The sequence below is a fragment of the Pristiophorus japonicus genome, chromosome 14, assembly GCF_044704955.1.
Source record: "Pristiophorus japonicus isolate sPriJap1 chromosome 14, sPriJap1.hap1, whole genome shotgun sequence".
Classification (NCBI taxonomy): domain Eukaryota; kingdom Metazoa; phylum Chordata; class Chondrichthyes; family Pristiophoridae; genus Pristiophorus; species Pristiophorus japonicus.
In genome coordinates, this window is record NC_091990.1 from 35330828 (window position 1) to 35351082 (window position 20255).

Genomic DNA, 20255 nt, shown 5'->3' on the forward strand with positions numbered 1-20255 from the left:
AAATCTGATTTCTGCCTTTATTTTCTTAACTGCTTTGACTTGTCTTTTTATAATTTACTTTAGTGGTCACACCCACCAGATTTCTTATAGAAAAACCTTTGGGTTTAACCCTGGTCATGCTATCTCCATCTGTCCTGCTGTTTTGATTTGCACAATATGAATTTCATGGAACCCTACCAACAGTTCCCTAAATATTTCCCATGTTTTTAGTGTGACTATCTTGTGTTAACTCCTTTTGCATTTCCATAAAGTTAATTTTTTATCCAACTTTGTTCCTCCTAGCTCTGTTGCACCACTGGCATGTGTGCACTACTAGAATTGTATTAATAACTCTTGTCTTCTGACCTCTGGATTTAATTTTTTTCAATTCGTAGTTGTAAATGTCAATGTGATGAGGACGTTTTTCAGACAGATGTAAGATTAATCAACTGCTGGATTTATCCAAATGAAAAATAAGCCAAAAGCCACACTCCTAACTGATGAATTGGTACATGGCTAGCTGAGTCCTCGAGTGCTATTTTTAGTGTTTCCTGACAGCAGTATTGTAAGGCATCCAGTTTCTTCTATTTGAAGTCCTTCACATTTCTGCTGGATGTAAGCAGGGGAGGACAGCCTCACTTGAAGGATCTGTTCAGTGCTCTTAAGCTTTTGGTACAGTTCTGCAACTCTTAAGTTGCAGCCAATATAACTTGAGGAACAGCAGTTGTGTAAGACAGGCAGTAACAAAAACAACGCTCAGTACATGTTTGAACTGAAAATGTTTTCTTTCACACTGGTATAAAGTGACACCTTTCCACAGTCCATAGAGTTTCTTTGGAGGGGCAAGGAAATGTGAAAGAATCATTTTCAGTTCAATGGAAAATGGGGAACAGTTTCTAGTCTTGCTTCAGGAAGCAATGGAAAATTAAGTTCAATTTATCCAGATTGAGTCAGTGTGGAGACAGTGATAGAAAGTAAAGTGTGATGGAACCTAGTAAGAAAGAAATTGCATTTACATAGTGCCTCATCACATCTCAGAATACCCAAAGCACTTTACAACTAATGGATTACTTTTACATCGGAAATAGGAGCAGAAGTAGGCCACCTGGCCCCTCAAGCCTGCTCCACCATTTAATGAGATCATGGCTGATCTGATTTGAAGTGCAGTTACTGTTATACAGAAAAATGCAGTAGCCAGCTGGCACACATCAAGGTCCCATAAACAGTAAATGCATGAATGACCAGCTAATCTGTTTTCGATAGTTGGGAGAGAACTTTTGGCTAGATACCAACAGAACTCTCTCTACTGTTCTTTGCATAGTGCTATGGGATCTTTTGCAACCACCTGAGAGGCAGATGGGGCCTCAGTTTAACATCTAAAGGAAAGGATAGAACGCGCATTTATATAGCACTTTTCACAACCTCCGAACATCTCAAGCCACTATGCAGCCAATTAAATACATTTGAAGTGTAGTCACTCTTGTAATGTAGGGAAATGCGGCAGCCAAGTTGCAGACCACAAGATCCCACAAACAGCAATGAGATGCATGACCATATAATCTGTTTTAGTGACATTGATTGTGGGATAAGTATTTGACCAGGAAACAGGGAGAATTCCCCTGCTCTTTGAATAGTGTCATGGAATTTTTACGCCACCTGAGTGGACAGACAGGGCCTTGGTTTAATGTCTCATCCAGAAGATGGCACCTCCAACAGTGCAGCACTCCTTCAGTAGTCCAGTGAAGTGTGAACCTAGATTATGTGCTCAAATTGCTAATGGGGCACGTTTACAAGGCAAAGATTAGATTTTAGTTTTAACTTGTTTTTGGAGTTAAATAATTCCTGACTTGAAGCACTTAACTGGCAATTTGTATTCCTTTACAAATATTTTCCCTCTCTCCTATTCATCCACTCCTTTTCTCGGTGACGAGTGCTGTGGTATGGTTCCATGAGTTTTGGAAGATGTCCAGTAACTTATCCAAGTAGTAATTTTTCACGTGCAAAGTTAGACCATAGTTCTGGCATGCTGTTACTCTGAGTCATTACAGCTGAAGTCACTGGTCAATTATCAGGTGTAGGAACTTGCTGATTTCACTCTTTCCTCTCCTTTCACCCCCTCCCCAATTCCCACAAGGCCTCCGATATTGAGGCCAATTGTACTGCTCAATACCACTCCTTCTGAACTTTGTGAACTCCATAACGGACATATCCATATAGCTTTATATCATATCAGCCAAGATCTGTTAACCACTGACTCATCAGGAAAGCCTACCTCACGCTTCTTAATAAATTCCATTTCTGATTCAGATGCCTAATTGCTGTCTTCGAGATTTTTGAATTATACCCCTTGCTTGTGAACATTGAAGTTCACTATGCAACATGCTATCGTCTCATTCTAATTAGATTTTCTCAGATATTTTTAATAAATCTAGGTCCTAGGAATGTACCAAAGGCATTTCCACTAGTCACATCTACACAATAAGATTTCTTCCATTTAACATTCGTATTCATTTCCTATTACTTAGCCAGTTTATCTGGCTTATTTTACCTCTTTTATCTTCAGAGATTTAATTTTAGCGATGAGGCTATTGTGAGATGTCATTAAATGCCTTCCAAAAGTCAGGATGTATGTCTTACCATATTATCCTTATCCAGCAATTCTGTTACCTCGAGGAATTTCAATAAATTTGTTGGGCATGACAAGCCTTTCAAAAGACATGTTGGCTTGGAGTTAGTGCTTTACATTTGAAGTGTTCTTGAATTGCTTTTGTTTGTAATAAGATGAACATATTGAAAATTCTGATCTCTCTTACTGTTCTGTGAAAAGAGCTCTGGCATCTCCAGAGGTTGTTTGTGATTTCAAATTAATATCAGCTTGGTAATGTTCAAAGATTAAACTAATTTAGAAAAAAAATTCTTCCTCCCCCACCTCTTCCCGCCACCACCACCTTTTGTACCTGACAAGAGTAATACAAGCACAGGAGATGCAACAACTGCCCTTTTACGTCCTTCCTTCCCACTATCCAGGGCCCCAAATACTGCTTCCAGGTGAAACAGTAATTTACTTATACTTCTTTCAATTTAGTATACAGGTGCAGCGTCAAGAATTCGGGACCGAGGCTGTTCCGGATTCCGGGCTTTTCCGGACTTTCGATCGTCTTTCTGACGTCCCGAATCTGGAAACACCCGAGCCCAGGTTTGGGTGTTTCCGGATTTCGGAGTGTCAGAAGGAGGTTGGGGGGCGGGGGGAACCCCGCTGAGGAGCTGTTCGGGCCGCCAGCCCCGTCAATGAGGTCGTCAGGCGGGGCCCGCCGTCAAGGCGGTGTTTGGGCGGTACGCTGAGGAGGCCCCGAGGTAAGTGCAGCGGCGGTGGGTGAGGCGAGCGGTGGCAAGCTAAGTTGCGGGGCAAGGGGCAGTGAGGCGAGGCCCGAGGTCGGGCAGCGGCAGGACTCCAGGGTCAGCGGGTCCGGATTCCGCAACATTTTACAGATTCCGGACGACCCTGCCACCGATTGGTCCGGATTCCGGAACTCCGGATTTTCGACGCTTCACCTGTACTGTATTCGCTGCTCACGATGTCTCCTACACTGGGGAGACCAAGCGTAGATTGGGTGACCGTCTTGCGGAGCACCTCTGTTCAGTCCACAAGTATGACCCTGAGCTTCCGGTCGCCTGTCACTTTAATTCTCCACTCCACTCCCACTTTGACCTCTCCGTCCTCGATCTCCTGCACTGTTCCAACGAAGCTCGACACAAGCTCGGGGAACAGCACCTCATCTTTAGTTTAGGCACTTTACAGCCTTCTGGACTCCGCATCGAGTTCAACAATTTCAGGGCGTAGTCGCTGCCAACCTTTGAGAAGGTTGTCGCTAGAGTGCTCCTCAACCATCTTTTCCCTGTGGCCGAAGAGCTCCTCCCAGAGTCCCAGTGCGGATTTCGTCCCCCTACGAGGAACAACGGACAGGATCTTTGCAGCACGACAACTGCAGGAAAAATGCAGGGAGCAGCGCCAGCCCTTATACATGGCCTTTTTCAATCTTACAAAGGCCTTTGACACTGTCGACTGTGAGGGTTTATGGAGCGTCCTCCTCCGTTTTGGGTGCCCCCAAAAGTTTGTCAGTGTTCTTCGCCAGCTCCACAATGACATGCAGGCCGAGATCCTTAACGGAGGATCCGTTACAGACCCATTCCACGTCCGAACCTGGGTCAAACAGGGATGCATCATTGCTCCAACCCTCTTCTCAATCTTCCTCGCTGCCATGCTCCACCTCACTGTCAACAAGCTCCCTGCTGGAGTGGAACTGAACTACAGAACCAGTGGGAAGCTGTTTAACCTACGCCACCTCCAGACTAGGTCCAAGATCACCCAAACCTCTGTCGTTGAACTGCAGTACATTCTGAGGCTGAACTCCAGGATATAGTCGATGTATTCACCGAGGCATATGAAAGCATGGGCCTTACACTTAACATCCGTACGACAAAGGTCCTACACCAGCCTGTCCTCGCCACACAGCACTGCCCCCCCCCAGTCATCAAGATTCACGGCACTGCCCTCGACAACGTGGACCACTTCCCATACCTCGGGAGCCTCTTATCAACAAAGGCAGACATTGATGCGAAGATTCAACATCGCCTCCAGTGCACCAGTGTAGTCTTCGGCCGCCTGAGGAAAAGCATGTTCGAAGACCAGGCCCTCAAACCTACCACCAAGCTCATGGTCTACAGGACTGTAGTAATACCCGCCCTCCTGTATGGATCAGAGGCATGGATGACTTACAGAAGACACATCAAGTCTCTGGAGAGATATCACCAACGATGTCTCCGCAAGATCCTGCAAATCCCCTGGGAGGACAGACGCATCAACATCAGTGTCCTCGCCCAGGCTAACATCCCCAGCATTGAAGCACGAACCACACTCGATCGGCTTCGCTGGGTAGGCCACTTAGTTCGCATGCCAGACACGAGACTCCCTAAGCAACTGCTTTACGCGGAGCTCCTTCATGGCAAACGAGCCAAAGGTGGGCAGTGGAAACGTTACAAGGACACCCTCCCTGATGAAGTGCAACATCACCAATGACGCCTGGGAGACCCTGGTCGAAGACCGCCCTAGGTGGAGAAAGTGCATCCGGGAGGGCGTTGAGCTCTTTGAATCTCAACGCTGCGAGCGTGAAGAGGTCAGGCACAGGCAGCGGAAAGAGCGTGTGGTAAATCAGTGCCATCCTCCCCCGCCCCCCTCCACCCTGACGAATATCTGTCCCACCTGTGACAGGGTCTGTGGCTCTCGTGTTGGACTGTTCAGCCACCAAAGAACTCACTTCAGGAGTGGAAGCAAGTCTTCCTCGATTCTGAGGGACTGTCTATGATGATTGACTCCCTTTCCCCCGGCACAGACATGTTGCGCAGAACAGTCTGTTTTTGTGCTATAAAATTTGATATAATTGAATTTAGTTACTGTAGTATCCTCCTTTGTGACAGAGTTGGTTTTGGCTTTCTTTTTAATTTCTGAAAAACACATTTTATATGCCATTATATTTTAAAACTACAGATCCTACAACAATTTTTATCAAAAGGTATTCTAGACACAGTAGAGGAGCCCCTAGGTCAAGGATGTTCACTATAGCCTGAGAACCTGTGGGCCTCTAAGCCCTGGCAGTTTAGTCCTTGAAGACTTGGCTGTTTTATTTAGATTTCCTTGCTGGTTTGTCCTGGTTTGTGTTTTGTGAGCCTGGAACTTCGGAAAGTCTGCGTTCAGTTGTGTTGTTTCATCGGTAACTTATTATTAAATCACAACACCAAGATCTCTTTTTAATCAGTAACCTGAGATGTATGCAAAATTAATCAAAACATGAATTTATCCCAAAGCTCCATGGTAAACATCTACATAGCCCACGAAGGCAAAGCTTTGGCACCCATGCCCTCTGCTTTTTTTTTTGTAAAAAAAGACCATATTTCTGTCCCATAACTTAGAGAATCTCCTGAGTGGCTTCTGCTGTGATATATGTATACAAGTGGGCCAGACAGTACAACAAATTTGTGATTTGTGCTCTGTTCATATATAAACTATTTAAATCTTTCACTTTCTGTGTTGATACTTGGAAACATAGGATATGTGAAAGAAGTGATTCAACAAAGTGAGGCAGATATTTCTTGCAAAGTTATGGTAGCTTTTGAAGGGAGCTTAAAACACCATTTGGTGCTAACACACTTCGCTCACAACCAAGAAATGGCTTGAGGTTGAAATCCCAAAGGTGGACATTGTTTTAAGCGATGATCATCTTAGTTGGTCCAAGCCATATTTTTTCTTTCAACAGTAGCCTTGATGAAATCCACAACTAGAAAAGATGCATTCAAATCGCTGGGTATTTTCTAACCACCTGCTGTTATGAATAAGGATTTCTGTCTTTCTTGGGCCTAAACCTTTTCAATGGTGTTCTAGAATTTTGAAGGCTGCAGGTCCATTCTTCTTACAGCACAGAAGGAGACCATTTGGTCCATCGAGCCTTTGCTGGCTTTGAAAGAGTTAACCAATGTCCCACTTACCTCTTTCCCCATAACCCTGTGTTTTTTCCCCTCCAGTATTTATCCAATTCCCTTTTGAAAGTTGCTATTGAATCTGCTTCCAACACCCTATCGAGCAGTGCATTCCAGATCTTAACAACTCACTGCGTGAAACAAAAAGTCCTCGTGCCTGGTTCTTTTGTCTCTCTCTTTAAATCTGTCCCCTCTGGTTATCGACCCTTCTGCCACTGGAAACAGTTTCTCCTTATTTACTCTATCAAAACCATTCATGATTTTGTACACCTATCAAATCTCCTCTTGACATTCTCTGCTCTAAGGCGAATAACCCCAGCTTATCCGGAGTCTCCACGTAACTGAAGTCCCCCATCCTTGCTACCATTCTAGTAAATCTCTTCTGTACCCTCTCCAACGCCTTGACATTCTTCCTAAAGTGTGGTGCTTAGAATTGGACACAATACAAGTGTTTTATATAGGTTTAGCATAACTTCCAGACTTTTGTACACTCTGCCTCTATTTATAAAGCCCAGGGTCCCACATGTTTTATTAACCAATTTGTTGACCTGTTCTGCCACCTTCAAAGATTTGTGAAATAGGTAGAGACTAATCCACTGCAGTATCATCAATTAAGTCTTTGTCAGCTGAATGAGACTGTTTTTGGACTAGCACAACAGAGAGTACCTTTTCTAGGACAGGAAATATTTAAAATAGTTTTCCATCCCACTCCTGGCCACTGTCTCGGGCTCAACCAGACTGTTTGCAACCTCGGCCACTATTTGACCTTTAGCTGAGCTTCCGACCACATATCTTCTTCCATCACCAAGATCACCGACTGCCACCTCAGTAATACCACCTATCTCTACCCCTGCCTCAGCCCATCTGCTCCAGAACCCTCATCTGTGCTTTTGTTTCCTCCAGACTCAACTATTCCAATGTTCTCCTGGATGTCCTTCTACCATCACAAACTTAAATACATCCAAACTCTGCAGCCTGTATTCTAACTTGTGCCAAATCCCATTCACCCATTACATCCACTGTGCTCACTGGCTCCCAGTCCGCCAACATTCAAATTTAAAATTCTCATTCTTGTGTTCAAATCCCTACGTGGCTTCGCCCCTCCCTATCTCTGAAACCTCCTACAGCCCCTGAAAACTCTGTTCCTCCAATTCTGGCCTCTTGTGCATCCCCAACTTGTTTCGCGCCACTATGCCGTGCCTTCAGCTATCTAAGCCGTAAGCTCTGGAGTTCCCTCCATAAACCTCTTTGCCTCTCTTCCTTTAAGACTCTCCTTTAAAACCTATCTGTTTGACCAAGCTTTTGGGCCTAATGTCATCTTTGGCTCAGTGTTGACATGTACCTGCTCCTGTGAAGTGACTTGGGGCATTTTACGACATTAAAGGCGGTATATAAATGCACGTCGTTGTTTCACATTCTTTCTAGTGAGCAGTATTCTGCCCGCCCCCCAACCTTGAACTAGTGATCTGTGAACTTTTTAATGTGAGTACTGGCATCAAAGGAAGTGAGAATACAACAAAATTAGTAATGTGGCCTGATTCATATTGTAGATATTCATTGTGGCGTGACAAGATCTGTGACTTCAATTATATAAAGTTCACGCACATTATTGCTGTACAACACATAATTTAAATGGCTTTACTTAGCATCAGCCATGTGGAACTTTGTCTCTATATTTTATATAAATATATATTCTGATTAATTGGAACTTTTATTAAAAAAAAAGACAATCTTCCAATTTGGAAAATGTGAGCATGGCTAGAACCTGACTCTGTTTCTTGTGCAGTCTGAAACATGCAAAGCTCAAGTTTTATATTTTAACTATTGGCGAGGGCTGCCCTTGAGTTCAGCATTTTTTTTCTCCGATATAAGAACATAAGAAATAGGAACAGGAGTGGGCCATACGGCCCCTCGAGCCTGCTCTGCCATTCAATAAGATCATGGCTGATCTGATCATGGACTCAGCTCCACTTCCCCGCCCGCTCCCCATAACCCCTTATTGTTTAAGAAACTGTCTATTTCTGTCTTAAATTTATTCAATGTCCCAGCTTCCACAGCTCTCTGAGGCAGTGAATTCTACAGATTTACAACCCTCAGAAGAAATTTCTCCTCATCTCTATTTTAAATGGGCGGCCCCTTATTCTAAGATCATGCCGTCTAGTTCTTGTCTCCCCCATCAGTGGAAACATCCTCTCTGCACCCACCTTGTCAAGCCCCCTCATAATCTTATACGTTTCGATAAGATCACCTCTCATTCTTCTGAATTCCAATGGGTAGAGGCCCAACCTACTCAACCTTTCCTCATAAGTCAACCCCCTCATCTCCGGAATCAACCGAGTGAACCTTCCATGTTATGGGGCTGATGCTTTAGCAGCTTTGAGCTTGTATTTGTTTTATGTTCTTGGTACGGTTCTGTGGGGATGTGTTCTAAAGTTTGTCTGATGATTAATCCTCTCCATTATTTGACATTTACAGTTCTGGATGAGTGAGTGGTGTTCTGTGGGTGGTGATGTGCACTGCGTCACTTCATGGGTGGGTGGGTGTATTCAGAAGGAACATGCTAAATACAGAAATAGTACCTGTATTGCATTTGAGTTTTAAAATCAAACACATTTGGAAATGTCTGGCCTTTTGTTCAGCAGTGCTGTCTGTTTTTGTAACATTTTAAAATAGTGAGTCTTTCCCTTCAGTCTGAGGGCGTAAAGCTTATTTGGGGATGTGAATGATCCAGATCACTGAGTGGGTGGTAGGGTATTTCCCAAAAATATGCGTTTTTTGACAGAAATTAAGAGTTGCTTATTTATTCAGATCAGCAGCACAAATATGTGATGGGATCAGGTCACTTGGGGAAAGGCCATATGCAGTGTAGCTATCTTAGGGTCAAGTTTCGGCCTGAGTTGCTCCTATTTTTTTGGAGTAACTGGTTTAGAATGGAGTATTTTAGAAATTGCAATTCTTGGCATTTAGTTTGCTCCAGTTCTAGTCAGTTAGAACAGTTTCATTTTGGAACAGATTTTCTTTTCAAAAGGGGGCGTGTCCAGCCACTTACGCCTGTTTTGAAAGTTTAGGCAATGAAAATTTACTCCAAACTAACTTAGAATGGAGTACGTGTAGATTTTTGTACGCTCAGAAAAACCCTGCCTACACTTTACAATTCAGGCGGGGGGGGAGGGTGGGGGGAAGTAATTACATTCTACAAGCATTCAACAGTCTTACTTAGACAAATAAAGAGCCATCTGACTAAAAAAATTATAAACAAAGCAAAGATAAAATATTGAATATTCCTACCTGTGTGAAGCAGCAGCAGCCTTCGAGCTGCGGTGCTTCAGGCAGGCCTTCCATGTTGGAGACAGGGGCAGCGTCAGTGACTCGACGGCAGCCCAACAACAGCGGCAGCAAGCAGCCTTCGAGCTGCGGTGCTTCAGGCTGACCTTCCTTCCATGTAGGAGACAGGGGTGGCGTCAGTGGCTGGACGGCAGCCGAAGACACAGCAAGCAGCCTTCGAGCTGTGAGGGAAGCTGAGGCCATTCGGCCATGGGATAGGGGCGTTGGCAGTGGCTGAAGCCGGCCGAAGACACAGCAAGCAGCCTTCGAGCTGCGAGGAAGACTGAGACCATTCGGCCAGGAACAGGGAGAGGCAGCCAGATAGCCAGTTTGAAACTTAAATTTGCAGAATGGGTGCTGCATTGCCAACACCACGGATTATGCAATGGTTCGCCAGCAATTCACTGCATAGGAGAGAATTGATTAGAGCTCACCGCACCAGGAACGTCATAGACTGTCCGCACCAGGAACGTCATAGCCCGTAGGCTGATGGGCAGGAGACCTTACCCACGTCTGCAATATCGAGCCAGGCACTCGTACCTGGACATGAGCGAGGCTGATTGTGTCAAAAGATTGCGTTTCCGCAGAGAAGTTGTCGCTGCGATCTGTGTTATGCTGAGAGTAGATTTGCAGCCCAGAAGCAGAACCCCAACTGCCTTGTCTGTTGAAGTGAAGGTAACAGCTGCACTTGCCTTCTATACCTCGGGATCATTTCAGGCTACAACTGGAGATGTGTGCGCCATCTCTCAACGTGCAATACATGTCTGCATTTACCAGGTCACGGCTGCACTGTGTGCAGGGAGGAATGACTTCATCAATTTCCCAATGACCACACAAGCGATCCATGAGAGGGCGGTGGGCTTCTTCAGGATTGCCGGCTTCCCAAACGTACAGGGCTGCATTGATTGTACCCACATAGCCTTGCGAGCACCTGTGGAGGATTCCAAGCAGTACAGGAATAGAAAAGGTTTCCACTCCATCAATGTGCAGCTCGTGTGTGACGACAAGCAGCGCATCATGTCAGTCGATGCGAGATACCCTGGCAGCGCAACAGCATTATATCTGACTTGTTTGAGCAGCAGCCAGAAGGGCAGAGCTGACTACTGGGCAACAAAGGGTACGGCCTGACCACCTGGCTCATGACACCCCTACGCTGACCGTCAATACAACATGGCGCACATTGCGACACGCAGCATCATTGAGAGGACCATTGGCATATTGAAACAGCGTTTCCGATGCCTGGACCATTCTGGAGGCCACTTGCAATACTCTCCTCAGATTGTCGGTCACTTCACTGTTGTGTGCTGCATGCTCCATAACTTAGCCATCATGAGGCACCACTACACAGGGAGGCGCGGGCTGGGATGGTGGGACGCTCTGTGTTCCAGACAACAGCACTCGAGTGCGAGTCGTGGGCTGGGGTGGTGGGTGAATGGGTGTCCATTACACCAGCAGCACCACTGGGACCCGCAACATTGGAATCAAAACCATGGAAGGTGGAATCAGAACCTATGCAAGGGGTTGAAACTCTGATGCCCCTTAATGGGGGCTCATAAACATTAATTTCTCTCCCCTGTAGACATTTAAGTCGTCATCATCATCCAGTCTGGATCGTCCGCATCTGGTTGTACTAGTTCTTGTTCTGTATCTTCAGGATCATCGTCGTCGTCACGGAGGGGGCAGGATGGGTGGCATGAGTACCCTCACACATAGCAGGCCAGGCAGCAGGTTGATTTGAAGGGCCACGATGCATTTTCAGGACTTGCCCTCTTCCTCGCGTGCGGGCCCAGCTTGTGCTGTACTGATTGCTTTTCTCCATGTACGACTCATCATAGCAGCTACCCTCTGTTCCAAGGGTGTCAGTGGATGCAGATTGGGTGTGCCTCCTCCTGTTCGAGTTGCTTCCCTTTTGTTGTGGGCCAATTTCTTCTGCAAAGAGTAAAATATAACTTTTTACAGAGTGCGTCTTTCTGCAGGGTGGGACATACAGATGGTTACATTACAATTATGATTACATTAATAATTGAAAATATTACTTGCACTAACTACTTGACCAAGATCGTGCCATTTATTTTTACACTGGCTTCCAGATCTCCTGGTATGCACCACTGCGCAGTAATCTTCTGCAACTTGGTTCCAGCGTTTCTTCATTTCTTTAGGTGGCACCTTTATGCGACCTCTGTTGCTGGTATCTAGCTCCTGCCATCTCTGCTCAATGACGTTGACTAATATCTCCACTTCCTCATGCAAGAAATTCTTTGTTCTTGGTGGAAATTGTTCCATTGCTGTATTGAATTGAACATAGAAACATAGAAAATAGGTGCAGGAGTAGGCCATTCGGCCCTTCTAGCCTGCACCGCCATTCAATGAGTTCATGGCTGAACATGAAACTTCAGTACCCCATTCCTGCTTTCTCACCATACCCCTTGATTCCCCTAGTAGTAAGGACTTCATCTAACTCCTTTTTGAATATATTTAATGAATTGGCCTCAACAACTTTCTGTGGTAGAGAATTCCACAGGTTCACCACTCTCTGGGTGAAGAAATTCCTCCTCATCTCGGTCCTAAATGGCTTCCCCCTTATCCTTAGACTGTGTCCCCTGGTTCTGGACTTCCCCAACATTGGGAACATTCTTCCTGCATCTAACCTGTCTAACCCCGTCAGAATTTTAAACGTTTCTATGAGGTCGCCTCTCATTCTTCTGAACTCCAGTGAATACAAGCCCAGTTGATCCAGTCTTTCTTGATAGGTCAGTCCCGCCATCCTGGGAATCAGTCTGGTGAACCTTCGCTGCACTCCCTCAATAGCAAGAATGTCCTTCCTCAGGTTAGGAGACCAAAACTGTACACAATACTCCAGGTGTGGCCTCACCAAGGCCCTGTACAATTGTAGCAACACCTCCCTGCCCTTGTACTCAAATCCCCTCGCTATGAAGGCCAACATGCCATTTGCTTTCTTAACCGCCTGCTGTACCTGCATGCCAACCTTCAATGACTGATGTACCATGACACCCAGGTCTCTTTGCACCTGCCCTTTTCCTAATCTGTCACCATTCAGATAATAGTCTGTCTCTCTGTTTTTACCACCAAAGTGGATAACCTCACATTTATCCACATTATACTTCATCTGCCATGCATTTGCCCACTCACCTAACCTATCCAAGTCGCTCTGCAGCCTCATAGAATCCTCCTTGCAGCTCACACTGCCACCCAACTTAGTGTCATCCGCAAATTTGGAGATACTACATTTAATCCCCTCGTCTAAATCATTAAGGTACAGTGTAAACAGCTGGGGCCCCAGCACAGAACCCTGCGGCACCCCACTAGTCACTGCCCGCCATTCTGAAAAGTCCCCATTTACTCCTACTCTTTGCTTCCTGTCTGACAACCAGTTCTCAATCCATGTCAGCACACTGCCCCCAATCCCATGTGCTTTAACTTTGCACATTAATCTCTTGTGTGGGACTTTGTCGAAAGCCTTCTGAAAGTCCAAATATACCACATCAACTGGTTCTCCCTTGTCCACTCTACTGGAAACATCCTCAAAAAATTCCAGAAGATTTGTCAAGCATGATTTCCCTTTCACAAATCCATGCTGACTTGGACCTATCATATTACCTCTTTCCAAATGCACTGCGATGACATCCTTAATAATTGATTCCATCATTTTACCCACTACCGATGTCAGGCTGACCGGTCTGTAATTCCCTGTTTTCTCTCTCCCTCCTTTTTTAAAAAGTGGGGTTACATTGGCTACCCTCCACTCCATAGGAACTGATCCAGAGTCAATGGAATGTTGGAAAATGACTGTCAATGCATCCACTATTTCCAAGGCCACCTCCTTAAGTACTCTGGGATGCAGTCCATCAGGCCCTGGGGATTTATCGGTCTTCAATCCCATCAATTTCCCCAACACAATTTCCCGACTAATAAGGATTTCCCTCAGTTCCTCCTCCTTACTAGACCCTCCGACCCCTTTTATATCCGGAAGGTTGTTTGTGTCCTCCTCAGTGAATACCGAACCAAAGTACTTGTTCAATTGGTCCGCCATTTCTTTGTTCCCCGTTATGACTTCCCCCGATTCTGACTGCAGGGGACCCACGTTTGTCTTTACTAACCTTTTTCTCTTTACATATCTATAGAAACTTTTGCAATCCGTCTTAATGTTCCCTGCAAGCTTCTTCTCGTACTCCATTTTCCCTGCCCTAATCAAACCTTTAGTCCTCCTCTGCTGAGTTCTAAATTTCTCCCAGTCCCCGGGTTCGCTGCTATTTCTGGCCAATTTGTATGCCACTTCCTTGGCTTTAATGCTATCCCTGATTTCCCTTGATAGCCACGGTTGAGCCACCTTCCCTTTTTTATTTTTACGACAGACAGGAATGTACAATTGTTGTAGTTCATCCATGCGGTCTCTAAATGTCTGCCATTGCCCATCCACAGTCAACCCCTTCAGTATCATTCGCCAATCTATCCTAGCCAATTGACGCCTCATACCTTCAAAGTTACCCTTCTTTAAGTTCTGGACCATGGTCTCTGAATTAACTGTTTCATTCTCCATCCTAATGCAGAATTCCACCATATTATGGTCACTCTTCCCCAAGGGGCCTCACACAACGAGATTGCTAATTAATCCTCTCTCATTACACAACACCCAGTCTAAGATGGCCTCCCCCCTAGTTGGTTCCTCGACATATTGGTCTAAAAAACCATCCCTTATGCACTCCAGGAAATCCTCCTCTACCGTATTGCTTCCAGTTTGGTTAACCCAATCTATGTGCATATTAAAGTCACCCATTATAACTGCTGCACCTTTATTGCACGCACCCCTATTGACACTCTTATTTTTCAAAACACACAGTTCTTAATTTGCATGCAACTATGCAGCACCTGTTCTGGAAGTTTAGCAGTGAAAAGCAGCACTCACTGATTTCAGCAGGTGATTTATTCAACAGCGCTGCTAAAAGCACTCCTTCAGACACACAAAAATCACCAAAATTCAATCCCAAGCATTTCCAGAGGTCCACGAGACAAATCAGCACTTTTCTTTAAGTTCCTTTAAAAATGGCCGAGTGCCAATGTTTCTGGACTACTGCGCGCGCGTGCGCGCTCCAACGCGCATGCGCGGGGCTGCCGGTCCGAAGTTGCCTCATTTAACTTAGCCACGCCCTCCTCCACTTCCAGAATCGGCGCGACTCTGTGGCTCCGCCCCCCGCTGCTGTGTGCGCGCCGCGCCGAGCTCCCAGCAACCAGCAAGGTGCCGGAGAATTAAGAGGTGTTTTTCTGTCGCGCTTTTGGGTGTGTAAAACGGGCGTCCAGGTTGGGGCTGCGATGTTCTAGGCGCAGCCCGAAACTTGACCCCAATATGCTGTGTCTAGCCAAATCTGAGCCTATAGTCTGAAGTAAATATCATGCTGTCGTTTCTTCATGGCAATATTAGTGTTTCACTTAATTTCACCCCTCCTGTCTTTTTTTAAAAAGTTCAATTGTCAATGATTGAATAATGATTTTATAGTGAAAGTGCACCCTGACTTTAATTCAGTTCTTGCACATTGTTACAGTTAATTTTTCTTGTTCCCCCTCTGTAAAGGGGCAGTCTCTATCTTTTTATGTTTCCATTAATAAACAGACAGAAGACGCACAGTGTTAATCTGGAGGCTAACGTAACTTTCATTTGCCTTTTCTTACTGGGGATACTTCTACCCAAAAGTTCATCATTTGATTGGAACCTCATATATATATTCTACACATCACACATTATGGTTCCTTTCCTCTCTCATCATCTGTGCCATCCGTCAGCGAGAGTGGTGCCTTGCTCCCATGATCTCTATATATGATGCTAGGAATTAAATGAAAACAACCCGAGTGACTCAAAGATTAGTTTCACCTCAATCACAGAATAGGAGAACCACATCCCCCAATTTTGGAATTGTGTGTGAAATTGTGGGAAAATAATGATCTCTAAGGGACCCGTGTCACCAGCAGAATTGATGATTCACAAGAAAGAACATTCGCTACATGAGCTGTGCTGTCTCTCTCTCTTCCCCCCCCCCCCCCCCAAAAAAAATGAATCACACAATAAACACAAACATATGCATAAACTATCCTGTTTCATAGTTGTAACAGTGCTGTCGTTGAGCACTTCCAGTACAGTACTTGGGGTGCTTTCAGATTCTATCTTATGATTTCCTGAACTGAATATATTTTCTCCCATCAAAGTATTTATTTCTTCCTTACAACCTTCTATTGCTGCTTTTTGGCAATTTTTCTTTTCGTACTTCATTTGCACCCATTTGCCATTATTTCTGTATTCCAAAATAAATGACATACAAATCGCTAGCATAAAGGGAATCAGTGCTAATCGCAGGGTACTAGTATTAATGCCTTTCATTGCCATCATACTGAATTAATGCAATAATACTTCAGATATATAAAGGTATATTGAAGTCTCAGGATAGTTATGTTAATATATTTTGCGAGATAATAAATGAACATAATAACAGTGGTTCATTTTAAGTCTTTGTATACCTGCAGCTGTGGAAGTAAGTTCCTGTTGATGTAATGGTGGGATGACTTGCCTTTTGTTGTATGATTGTGCTATTAGTTGATTGCTTCAGAAATGAAAACCTTAAGATCTAATCTCATGTTGCCATGATGCACATACAACAGTTGAGTAGAAAAGACAGTGAATCAACGCATTCTACAATGTTATTAATAGTTTCACTCTTCCTAGGATTGATATTAATTTGAGTGAAAATCTCCGATGAAAATTCATCATTAATGGTTGAGGATAGTTTGTGTGTTTAAGAATGCATTTAAGGTCATTTTAAGAATTGGTCAGGAAATGTAAATCTAAAGAATAACCAGTCTGACTAAACATTATGAAATATTAGTATTTTTTTCTTGCAAATTTTTTGAGGATTCTAATCTTGGTTGCAAAATTATTAACATTGTAACCTGTTTATATATAAAATGTCTGGATTTGGTGTTTGCCCACACCCTACCTTTTTCCTGTATATTTGCATATGTTCGCTTGTTGTGGTCACAATATCTCACTTATATGTGGATGAACTTTAATAGAATTGCATCAACACAACTGTTTTTAAAAAAAAAAGAAGGAAAACTTTTAAAAAAGCTTTTCATAGCCTGTGACACTCTTGTATCTGTTTTATTTTATCGTTGCTACCTCAAATGGGTGAAGATATGATTAAGAAGTTTTAACATTGTATAAGCTTGCAGGATTAAAATTTGTTTTTGTTAGACTGTCTTCCATCCCACTTTCTCCTCTTCCCTTTCCACCCCTTATCATGTTGCTAAGTTCTTGGATCTAATCAAAATCATTGTGGGGAGAAACTGATTAGGGACCAACCACTTCCCTTTGGGGTTTGGGGTACAGTCATCAGGTGGAGGTTTGGGAGCAGGCTGTCCTGTCAGTCACAGTTCACAAATAATTGAGGGGAAAATAGAGGGTGTTCACCTTGAAATAAAAAGAACTGTATATGTCTGCTTTAACTCATTTTACTGAGTGTTCTTTTCTTCTTACAGGAGCTGTTGGGGCTCAGCCCCTCTTCACGGTGCCAAGGCGTCCAGGATGTGGCACCATGGGAAAACCGATTAAACTGCTGGCCAACTGCTTCCAAGTAGATATCCCAAAGATTGACGTCTACCTCTATGAGGTAGATATTAAACCAGATAAATGTCCTCGCAGGGTAAACAGGTGCGTATAGAGAAGGGGATAACACTTGAGGTGGAGAATAAGGAGCATCAGAGTACAGTGTTACTTGTATACCCACTTCTTGTATATTTTCCTTTTACTTGGAGTATCGAATTGAACAAACATCATTACGTTGTGAAGCATACTGTTGCATAATTCTGGCTGCTGAGTTATCTTCAAAGAACACAAAGACTGAAGTGTGCCATCACCATTGACATTTAAATAATACTTCTGTTACTGAGTAGCAAATGAGAATAAGTCACTTTTCATTAAAAAAAACTAAAAATAATTATCTCTCTCTATTAAATAGTCCCATTGTTAAATGCAATAACTCAATGATGTAGCCGACACTGGATTATGAGTAGGCCTGGGAAAGTCTGGACACTTTTTAACAAGATCTACAAATTTTGAGTTTTCACGACTTTCTAAATGTTTTATTTCTTAAAAGCCGAACAAAATACAGCAACATTTTGGGCTTGTTAGATTTTTATACTTAATTTTTCATGAGGTTGTTTCACAATGCCTTAAAATGGCTATTTGCCATGTCTAGAAGAGGCCATTACACTGAGGTGTTTTTCTGTTCCAACCTCTCCCACTCCCCCCTTTCCCATTTGGGTATAATCAATCATTCATTACCTTAGTGGGCGGGCAATATATTTCCAGCCCTATAACTGTCTCCCTCTAACTGCTTCCGAACAATAGTTGGGTGAGTGGCGTGGTTTGACTTGTCTGTCCCACTGATGAAGCCTTCTGGCTCTTTGCACTTCCCCAAGACTAAGATCAAAAATTACTATGTAAGGAATCAAATTTGTAAACCGATCAATCTATGGTGCATTGTACCCGGTCATCCAGATTTTCTGCACTACCATTGATATTTAAATGTTATTAACCATCCTGTTGCTTCCTCCAGCTGTTTCCAAAGGTCCATGTTGCTCTGAAACTTGTTTCAGTAAACCGATTGTTTTAATCATTCTGCAGGTCCAAAAAATTGCTGGCACTTCTAATATAATAACTTCTACATAAAGCTATTTCCTCATTTTGAACCATTGAAAAAATATCAACATTAGATATAATTATTATTGAAGGAATAGGATTTAATTTTACCTGAAAGCAGCCAGCATTTAAGATGATGATCCAATGAAAATGGTTGCTGTCAATCAATCTTTGCTGTCAATCAGTCTTTGCTGTCAATCAATCATTGCAGCATAATCAAATGTTTCAGTCGTCAGATTCCACCTACTGTCTTGGCATGCATCAATTTAAATTTGAGCTATATTGGAGTTGGATAAGGGAGTTTTATTTGGTTTGGAGGATTAAGGTAACAACTCTGGAAAGTTTAGTATAAGAAAAAAGTTTTAATGGCACTGGTACAGTCTTTTCCCAATAGGTGTTTCAGAAGGCAGTGTTAGTGATACTGTTTCATAATTCAGTATACTGTAAATCGGTTATTGGATATTTAAATTAATGTAAAGACTCATGCAATTTAGAGGCAAATGGATAGCTGAGAGTGACGAGACACTAATCTCTTTGGGAATTCTAGATGACATTTTAAACTATTTAAGTGATTGTTAAACAGTCATGTGGATTCTAAAACTAGGTTGCAGCATTAAGTCATTTTGAGGTGTTCATTTGTTTGAATAATACATGTGTTGTAAAGTTCGTAGTTATTTTCAGTTTCGGGCACTTGCTGTGCTAACAGTTGAGTACCAATAGCTTGCATCTGAAGTCCACCTGCAAGGATTATTGCTGACGATGGCTTCAGGTTTCAGGAGTATATTTGTTATAAACTGATAATGTCATTGCTCTTGCAGCAACTTGGGGCTCTCAGTAGACTATCTGCAAGTGAAACAAGTGAAGTGGCACCTGCAGTACAATTTCTCTTTTGGGGCAAATTGAATTCTTAAGTTGTGCAGACTTCTGATAATTTCCAAAATATGAATTGTGTTTCAGTAGAAAATTAACCTGCAGGATTTTAATAAAGAATTTTGGGATTTTGGTGCCATTCTATGAAATATCTTTTATTGAAAGTATATGACTTATTCAACAACTGCTCCCAACTTTTGTAGTGTGAATTAAATAAGTGCAGCTCCATAGTGAATTAACCTCAGTAATTCAAAAAATAACTCTGGTAGAAATTAAGGGAGACTTAGCCTTAGTTGGGCTTCAGCCTTAGAAGGGTGTTGAACATTAAAGTGTAGTTGGTCAGATTTTGTTTTCTCTAATTTAATACCTGTGTGAAGTGAGTAAATGAAGTTTGATTTCTGAGGGTTTTTTTTAATATATATTCATGGGATGTCGGCTTGCTGGCAAAACCAGCACTTATTGCCCATCTCTAATTTCCCTTGAGAAGATGGTGGTGAGCCGCCGTCTTGAACAGCTGCAGTCCGTGTAATGAAGGTACTCCCACAGTGCTGTTAGGAGGGATTTCCAGGAGTTTGACCCAGCGACAGTGAAGGAATGGCAATATATTTCCAAGTCAGGATGGTGTGTAACTTGGAGAGAAACATGGAGATGGTGGTGTGTCCATGCACCTGCTGCCCTTGTCCTTCTAGGTGGTAGAGGTCGTGGGTTTGGGAGGTGCTACTGAAGAAGCCTTGGAGAGTTGGTTGGTTCTAGTGGGAGTTCATGCTTATGTTATCTACATTTTTTAAGTTCAACAGTTAGTCAGTGATATGGCACACATGAAATTCTTGGACTGTGATATGTGGGC

The 20255-nt window shown here is 43.4% G+C and overlaps 1 protein-coding gene across 2 annotated transcripts in view; it reads left to right on the top strand.

Annotated features, from left to right (window-relative positions):
- The window catches only part of LOC139279857 (protein argonaute-3), a 152500-nt gene that overhangs the window by 53684 nt on the left and 78561 nt on the right, over positions 1–20255 (top strand). Inside the window, exon 2 of one of the 2 annotated variants that reach the window (XM_070899128.1) lies at positions 17377–17548. In XM_070899128.1, the coding sequence (XP_070755229.1) occupies positions 17377–17548 (172 nt within the window). Of the gene's footprint in view, positions 1–17376; positions 17549–20255 lie in introns of those variants that run through there. The other variant, XM_070899129.1, reaches the window with a different exon arrangement.